Source organism: Saccostrea echinata, unplaced genomic scaffold (assembly GCF_033153115.1).
Source record: "Saccostrea echinata isolate AGI-Se365-2 ecotype Australia unplaced genomic scaffold, CSIRO_AGI_Sech_v1 ptg000001l, whole genome shotgun sequence".
Taxonomy (NCBI): domain Eukaryota; kingdom Metazoa; phylum Mollusca; class Bivalvia; order Ostreida; family Ostreidae; genus Saccostrea; species Saccostrea echinata.
This window is the reverse complement of record NW_026889750.1, coordinates 41,410,503-41,419,824: the sequence shown is the minus strand read 5'-3', so window position 1 is coordinate 41,419,824 and position 9,322 is coordinate 41,410,503. Positions and strand designations below refer to the sequence as shown.

Genomic DNA, 9,322 nt, shown 5'->3' with positions numbered 1-9,322 from the left:
AAAAAAAAACAAGCTTCGTACAGACGTAGATCAATCCAATCGCAACCTCTCAGACATTGCCATGACCGTAATGAATAAGTTGCCAAACGCGGGAAAATTAAAGCGATAAACAAAACAGCGAGAATTTGGAAGGCGAATAGAAATCGATATAGCAGGTAAGAAGTAAATAATTTATCACTTCCCACATCCTCCGAAATATCTGTCTGATGACAATCATAGTTGTCATACCTGTTATTCTCTTTAGAGAAGTGGACAGGTAAGCGAAAGCCTGTCCACTTCTCTAAAGAGAATGTACCATACCTGTATGTGATGTCATGATGTTTGAATAACACAAAATGACAATTTTTCGTAGTTTTACCAGCGCAATGCCAACTTCATATAAGCAATACTGTAGTTTTTTTTCCTTTAATTTAGAACAAATTAGGAATAATTAATTAAAAACAGATTTGCTTAATATACAAACAAAACACAAATCTTGCTTACCCCCGTTCACATGTGCTAGGTTGAAAAATTTGCATAATATATGTAAAATTTGCTAAATATGTGTAAATAGCCGGGTGTCAATGGGGCTTAAGTATAACCATGATGGAAACATTGGACAAAGTTAGTTGTGACAGTTTGATTTGGCTTATAGATATTATTTTTTTTATTTACACTTTCCATCAAAATTTGTTTTTATGCTGTTTTGAATTTATTACAATGTTTTTAATTACTTGTCCTTGTAAATAATTTTCTTGGTTTTCAGATTCACGAGCAAAAATAAAACAGCAACTGAGTTTTATGTAATTTGGTATCTGTATAATTATCATGATTTGTACATAATTATCTTTTTGGTTTATATAGCTCTACCAAAATAAGATATGAAGGATCTGGAGTATCGAGTACCCTCACCTCACTACCTCAGACTGACACTGGAAGACAGAGCTCTCTGTCTGAACAATTTTGACGACCCTATCCTCACATCCACCAGACTCTGTGTCCAACCAAGCCTGTCTGGTATGTAAATACATATTATTTTTATTGTATACAGTACATTGTTAATTTATGACTTTATTTTTCAGTGAAATATCTTCTTATCCTTGGTTTTCTTTCTAAGTTAAAAAAAGTAGCAGTATAAAACTAAAAAAAACATATTATGGTGTTTCCTTTAAATTTTATGTGATCATTATAGGCAAGGGCAAATTTCTTTTGTACTGTTGCTTGCAATTTTATGCCCATGTAATAGGAGATTCGGTCCAACATTTTTTTACCTCATGACCTTGACTTTGGAGTTTGATATACTTTTGAAAAACTTGAACCTTGGCCATAACTTCTAAATGGTTAATGCTAGCAGCTAGGGCTTTCATATTTAATATCTTTATTCCTTGTGACAAGACCTCTCTTTAGGTACCAACATTTTTTATGTCATGACCTTGACATTGGAGTTTGAACTACTTTTGAAAGCCTTCAACCTTGGCTATGAGCTGCCACACAGGGGCATGAGTGTTTTACAAACACATCTTGTTTCCTCTCTTGTAATTCTGAATCTATTTCAGCTTATCTACTCACTATAATAATTTTACCTTTTGTATATACATGTAGCTGGTATTTGTAGGCTTTGCCTGTTACCTAATCCTGTTCATTTCTATGAATATAATATAAGGACGAATTTAAAACTGGACTGATTAGATCATCAGACCAAGGTGGTTATTTAACTCAGCATAACAAGAAAATCAAATCACTCACTTCTTGTTCTTCTGGTAGATGAATTAATCACAGCTGAACTTCATGAAGCCAAATCTGCAATGGAAAGGAAATCTAATGATATGCAGTATAGAGGAAATTCTGGCTTAACCATTCTTTCAGGGGAGGAAACCAGCACTTCAGAGGAGGAAGATGAGGAGGAAAAAGAGTTCCACATAGATTCCCCTGTAATAGGAGGGGCACATGGACCAGTCATCACCAAATGGTAGATAACACAGGGACACTGAAATTAAACAGCTATATATAATGCATTGATTTGTACATTTATTTTCTTTTATGCTTTCAATGCTATTGGGTAGGGGTGAGGATTGAGGGGTATCAAGTATATTCAGTTTGGGTACTATTTTATGATTTGTTCAGGTTAGAAAGATATTTAGGCCAACTTCAATTCTTGGATGTGACATATTAAAAGCTTTAATCTTTTGAATCAAATAAAATGTATTAAATTGTTTTAAAAAATAAATGTTGATTTTATAGGTTACAACGCCATTTTTTGATTCAACCAAACAACACCTTGAGTCGAGGTGAGATATATCGGGCATATATCGAACACTGTCAAAGGAACAACTTAACTCACTGTAATCCGGCCACATTTGGTAAGGTCCTGCGATCAGTGTTCCCCGACATCAAAACAAGAAGGATAGGGACAAGAGGAAACTCCAGGTAAGTTCTACAGATACACTGGATAGTCAGAGTTAGTATAGATGGGTTACTCATGGTTAGTTCTACAGATACACTGGATAGTCAGCATAAGTATAGACTGGTAGTGCCTAGTAAGTTCTAGATAAACTGGATAGTCAGAGTTAGTAAAGACTGGTAACTCCTGGTAAGTTCTAGATACACTGGATAGTCAGAGTAAGTAAAGACTAGTAACTCCTTGTAAGTTCTAGATACACTGGATAGTCAGAGTAAGTATAGACTGGTGACTCCTTGTAAGTTCTAGATAAACTGGATAGTCAGAGTAAGTAAAGACTAGTAACTCCTTGTAAGTTCTAGATACACTGGATAGTCAGAGTAAGTATAGACTGGTGACTCCTTGTAAGTTCTATAGATAAACTGGATAGTCAGAGTAAGTAAAGACTAGTAACTCCTTGTAAGTTCTAGATACACTGGATAGTCAGAGTAAGTATAGACTGGTGACTCCTTGTAAGTTCTATAGATAAACTGGATAGTCAGAGTAAGTAAAGACTAGTAACTCCTTGTAAGTTCTAGATACACTGGATAGTCAGAGTAAGTAAAGACTGTCAATTCCTTGTATATGTAAGTTCTAAGGAAACACTGGATAGTCAGAGTAAGTAAAGACTGGTAACTCCTGGTAAGTTCTAGATACACTGGATAGTCAGAGTAAGTAAAGACTGGTAACTCCTGGTAAGTTCTAACTAAAGGAAACACTGGATAGTCAAAGTAAGTATAGACTGGTAAGTTCTACAGATACACTGGATAGTCAGAGTATGCAAAGAAATCAGACTGGATAGTCAGAGAAAGTATACACTGAATAGAGTAAGTTTTGAATGGTAACTCCTCCCCAGAAACAAAATTTGCTTATGACCTTAGAGGTATTCCATGACTGATCCTTGGTCTTTTAGGGAAGTTCATAGCCACTAGCAGAATAAGGAAATTTCTTGTCTGGTCCATAGCTTTCTAATGGTCATTGGAGAATTTGGAAGTTCATACTTCACACAAAGATTACTTCTGACATAATTATGTGCCATTTCCCTGACCCTAAGACATTTGGTAAAGTTCAAGGTATCATTCAGAAAAATGTCCTATCCTTGAATATCTTTTAGAAACATTGAAAGCCCATAATTGACACGGTTGCTTATGACCTTAGGACTTGTCATATGACCTAAGATCATTTGGACAAGGTCAAGTTCAGTTGCTTCAAATCCTAAAATGGGTCCTTGATTCAAATCCTCTTCATTTTTAGTTGCCAAGCAAAGACATAATCTCTTTCAAAAAATTCTAAATAGGACTGTATTTTCCATTTTTTGTGAGGGATTCAATACATATATTGAATAGATATTTTTATGCCCCCGTATCGAAGATTCGGGGGAATATAGTTTTTGCCCTGTCCGTCTGTCTGTTGGTTTGTCTGTTTGTCCGCAAAAACTTTAACATTGCCCATAACTTTTGATTGGTTGGAGCTATGGCTTTCAAATTTCACATGTGTATTTCTTGTGCCAAGACCTTTCTTTGGGTACCATCATATTAGACCTTGACCTTGGAGTTTGACCCAGTTTTACAAATTTTACCCAACTTTAACCTTGGCCATAACTTTTGAATAATTGGTGCTAGGACTTTCATACTTCACATGTGTAATCTATGTGACAAGACCTTCCTTTGGATACCAACAACTTTGACCCTTTGACCTTGACCTACGAGTTTGACCTACTTTTGAAAAACTTTAACCTTGGCCATAACTTTTGAACGGTTGGTGCTAGGGCCTTCATACTTCACATGTGTAATCCTTGTGACAATACCTTCCTTTGAATATTAACAACTTTGACCCTTTGACCTTGACCTTGGAGTTTTACCTACTTTTGGAAAACTTTAACCTTGGCCATATCTTTTGAACGGTTGGTGCTAGGGCTTTCATATTTCACTTGTGTATTTCTTATGAGAAGGCCTTTCCTTGAGCACCATTAATTTTGACCATTTGACCTTGACCTTGATGTTTGACTTACTTTCGAAAAATTTTAACCTTTTCCATGTCTTGTCAATGGTTGCTGCTAGGGCTTTCATATTGCACAGGTATTTTTTCTCGGGACAGTACCTTACTTTGGATGCCAACATATTTGATTTGCATTTGAGAAAGCTTAACCTTCGCTATAAGTTGCCATAGAGGGGCATCAGTGTTTCACAAACACATCTTGTTTATATACTTTCAGATACCATTATTGTGGCATAGGCATTAAACTTAAGACAGTGCGGTAAGATCACTGAATAAGAACAGAAGGATTATGTGACTTTTTTTTTTTATAATTGTGAATTAAAACATGAATTCATTTTTACTGAAATGTTCATTACCTCTGCCATTAAAAATGGATTTTCACCTATGTTTATTCTTCTCTCTGTCTGTATACAGATTATTAAGTTAATTTCTACATTTACAGTGAAACGTGCTTATAGCGATCACGCTTATTATGAATTGACACTAATACGAAGTGATTTTCATTCCCTTTGACTTTAAAATATATTGAAAACTTAACGGATATAACGAATTATGCTTATAACGAAGGAAATTTTTTGTCCCTGGCACTTCATTGTAAACATGTTTTACTGTATATGGTAATTATCAATTACAGGGACAATGAAATTGAAGAAGATATTACTTCAGTAAGTTTTTTAATTATTTTTAATATTAAAACAGAATGAAATATTTTTTTGATTTCACCTTAAAGTGTATATTGTGTGAATTCTGTTGATCTATTAATTGAAGATAAGTGAAACATCAAACATTGTGGTGGAACATTCTCAAGAGTTATTGCCCTTGCTACACAGTTTCCCTACCTGTAAAGACCTTGGACTGCCAGAAACGGAGAATCAAGTGGCAAGTAGCGCATATGTACAAATTCATGGATATTTTTTTTCATATTATGGAAAATAACATTCCCCTTTGAATTGATAAAGAAAAGTACCTCCAAATTGCTACAAGAGAGATAACCCATTTAATTCCATGGATAAGTGTAATTGGATGTTTTTCTTTTACAGGTGGAGGAGTTTCTTGATTTGACATACAGATGGCATGCAGTGAGAATTCTTGACTGTATTCTTAGAGCTGAGTTTTATCAGGTAAAACTGTACAATATTGTAAAGTATTGTATTGTAAAAGTGTGCTTTGTCTACTGTTGATTCTCAACTCTGTCAAATCTTAAAAAATACAAGGATACATATTACAAATAATCTTGTTTTGTAGCAGAAATGTTACACAATTCTATAAATTTCTCATTATGGATAAATGTGGTATAATTTTTTTTTTCAGGTAGCTGCAGTGATGTTATAATTTGTTCTTTACTTTTATCAAAGAGGTGTTTTTTTCTTTCTTAATTAAAATGTGATTTTCAGGTAAGTAGAATGCAATAAATTTTCGAGAGTTAAAAAAATGCTGTTTGTTTGTAGATCAAGGATATAATATGTGAATTCTGGAGATCAGTGCCCATCTCAACACTAAGTGCTTTGTCAGTGCCTCTGGTGGTTGCAGCAATAGAAAGATGTGATCAAATCCTCTACAGAACCATCAACGGCATTCTCTTACCTCAAATCTTAACTCTGCTTCCAACAGGGTAAGTTAAAAAGAACAATTCTTAGACATCCACTGGATGAGGTTTTTGTTGAAATACCATGTAAATTTGATGTGGAGGTGTCAGTTGCATTTCAAGAAAAAGATAGGTCTCTTGGAACAAGAAACAACTACATGTATATTCCTTGTATACTCTATGTGCCCATTTTTTAAAATTGTGTTTTTGAGTAGAGAACTTGATAGATCCAGTCCTTTGTTGATTAGGACTCTGTTGATGTTATTAGAGAATGTAAGCAGACAAATGTCCTTCACAATTGCATATAACTGTTATTTTTGTCTTTGCAGACTTATGCTGACATTGAAGAACTTTGTAAAAAATCTCCTGTACTGGCATCAACATGGATTGGACAGCATTCCTCCAGTCATAAAATATGCTAAAATCAGAGGTGAAAATTCAATGCTTATGGAAGAATTATCAAAGTTGATGAATTCAATTTCAAACTTCAGAATGAAGCATGCGAATGCCATCATTTTTACTTTCTTCTCATAGCAAAATGCATAAATATGACTAATAAATATGATTTTTTTTTTAGCTTGTCATCAATTCAAGACAAGTTTTATGAGACAGATTCAGATAAACCACATGAGCATCACTGCTAACATAGTAGTGATGAGTCCTAACATAGCTAGGACAATCCAGTGGGGCTGGCGCCTGTTACAACAATCTCTCAGAAACAACCCCTTACTCTGCTCCCAAGATTCTGCAGGCCAAGAATTACTTGCTCTGTGTCAGTACTTAAGGGAAAAAAATTTAATTTGGGAATTTTTGAAAAATTTTGCATAATTTTCAATTGCAAAATTGTTTAATGAAAAGTGATACATGTATTTACATAGTTTTAGAAAAGGAATCAATTTTTATCTTTAAAAATGGATTGATATTAAGGAGTATTCTGTTTATTTTTGGTCAAAATTAGCAGTGTAAAATTAATGAGTATATATATTTGTTAGTCTTGCAGGAATATGGCAGTCTTTGGGACAGTTCTTGCTCACTCTCTCAGCATTTGAATTGGGTGGAGAGTGTTGTCTTGAAAAGCATGGAAAAGGTACTGCAGATTGTATTGATGTTTTCTGAACAGAAAGAGGGTTTAAATTCTGTATAAGTCCTCCTGTATAGATCTTATATTTTGTTTTTGAGGTTGAAAATGCAGTGATATTATATAAAATATGCAAGAAACTCACAGAAAATCAATTTCCTGAATGAGATGATTTGCAGAAATATGAAAAAATTTAAGCCTTTAAAAAAAGAAATTGTTGCAATAATCACCATGATTGATCATACAAAGAGATTACGGTACATGTTTTGTCATAAATAAACAGTCTGACCTTGTTATTTCAAACTTGATGGAACCTGGAAAAAACTTCAAGATATCTGAGGATTTGTGATATCAAGGGTAAAATGGTTGGGACTTCCATATCACTTTGGCATATCCATGGTATATGAGATACAGAATTTCAATGGTACTTGTAATAATTACTGTAAACATATTATATTTGGCTGTGTATTCTTTTTAGCACTTTTGGCAAAAAGCAACGTCCCCTAATTTAAGTACAACGCTATATGTCTCCCACATATACACATAAATAAGAACATTAAGAAATGTGCTAAATCAAATCCACGCTAACTTGCTCAAAAATCAATATCCGCCAAATATTGTACACACTATAAAATACAATACATTTACAGTATTTTTTTTAATTACTGTATGAATTAATAGATAATTTATTTATATGTGTATATTCAGATAACACGCCTTTCACAGAATAAACCCAGACTAAGGGGAGAACTGGTCCGGCAGTTAGTGCTGGAGTGGGCTTTCATCTGCACCCAGATTCTCAAAATACTGACATTTATCAGCCCTTCTGCTTTAGGTAAGGAATAGGCAGAATATTTCAGATAAATGGAGAATTTTCGTACACATTAAGATCGAACATATAAAATATTTTTTGTAGGACCACTACAGTTGCTGGAAATGTTATATAGAGATTATATGCTTTTTCTGCTGGAAAGATGGGATGTCCATTTGTTGAAATGACAGCTAGTCTAGGTGTTATTGTAAAAATATTCATGTACTTTATAATTATGTTTAGAAAGAACTCCTTTATTTTTGTAGTGAATTTATACCAAATGAATCCGCAATATCTTCTGTTTAATTATTTAACTTTTTAAGAATAAATACATGAATATGTTTTGTTGTTTTTGTACAATTAAATACAGATATAATGTTAAACCAGTAAGAATATGAAAGTCTCATACTCCGTAGAAGTAACAATTGGAGCACTATGCTCCCTTGGACTATATTCTATGGTGATCTATTTTTGGATCAGGATACACCTTCCCCTCAAGATGCAATGTGACAAGGTTTAATGATTTCAGGTATCATAATGTGCAATTTATGATATGAATGATTAGACAATTTCCAAAATGAGGTCATAGCAACCTTCCTTTGATAAGTGATACAACTTTTCTCCAAGATGCAGCGTCAACTGAAAAGGTAGTTAAATCTGATTAAACTCAGATCCTTCATCTTCTCCTTCTTCTTGCCAAGTAGCAACAATAAACAAGAGGTCCATGGGCCACAACACTCACCCGAGTTATCTAAGCCCATTTGTTCTTCAGAAGATTTTAAAAAGATTTTTTATATTCCAATGAAAAATTATAACTCCTTATAATGGCCCTGCTCTAATTCTAAGGGTCACTGAATCCAAAAACAAGGGGATGATTCAATAACAATATGACTAACATGGTCTTTCAGTTCTGGAGAAGAAAATTCTTTTCTTGTATACATGTACATACATTATTTAAAATATGATCCCTATTTTATCCAACTCTTATCCTGGGTCCATATTTTGGAGAGAGGAAATAAATTTACACAACTTGGGATTGTTTACAAATGAGTATTTCTTAAGAAGATTTTTTTTTTAATTTTTGTCTAACATTGTTCCATTTAAAACTTTGATCCCCTATTGTGGCCCAGCCCTACCCCTGGGGGCCATGATATGACCAATTTAGATTCTACATTATATTAGGAAGAAGCTTCCACATAAGTTTCAACTTTTCAAGTCCAGAGGTTCTTGAAGATTTTCAAGAATTTTTTCCTATAATTTCAAAGTAAAACTTTGATCCTCTATTGTGGCCCTACCCTATACCCCGTCAGACCATGATTTGAACAATTTAGTATGTAAAATACCTCAGTAAGTTTTCACACAAGTTTCATCTCTTCTGGTCCAGTGGTTCTTGGGATTTAAAGATTTTTTTCCCATGTAAAACCTTGATCCCTT

At 33.9% G+C, this 9,322-nt stretch overlaps 1 protein-coding gene across 1 annotated transcript; it reads left to right on the top strand.

Moving 5' to 3' along the window:
• The first annotated feature begins 851 nt into the window (after positions 1 to 851).
• Positions 852 to 8,230, top strand: LOC133191804 (transcription factor RFX4-like). The gene is made up of 13 exons (XM_061327541.1): positions 852 to 996; positions 1,744 to 1,948; positions 2,221 to 2,406; positions 4,632 to 4,673; positions 5,049 to 5,079; positions 5,183 to 5,293; positions 5,455 to 5,535; positions 5,863 to 6,026; positions 6,329 to 6,429; positions 6,577 to 6,771; positions 6,992 to 7,086; positions 7,786 to 7,912; positions 7,994 to 8,230. Exons 1-13 carry the CDS (start codon positions 861 to 863, stop codon positions 8,074 to 8,076), a joined length of 1,557 nt encoding a protein of 518 aa, XP_061183525.1. The 5' UTR covers positions 852 to 860; the 3' UTR covers positions 8,077 to 8,230.
• Positions 8,231 to 9,322: the final 1,092 nt, after the last annotated feature.

Bases quoted from the DNA above. Each gene is read 5' to 3' on its own strand.
- LOC133191804 (XM_061327541.1), top strand. From the start codon at position 861: ATGAAGGATCTGGAGTATCGAGTACCCTCACCTCACTACCTCAGACTG. The intron at 1,949-2,220 runs GTAGATAACACA...TTGATTTTATAG, and splicing joins GGACCAGTCATCACCAAATG to GTTACAACGCCATTTTTTGA. The intron at 7,913-7,993 runs GTAAGGAATAGG...TATTTTTTGTAG, and splicing joins TATCAGCCCTTCTGCTTTAG to GACCACTACAGTTGCTGGAA.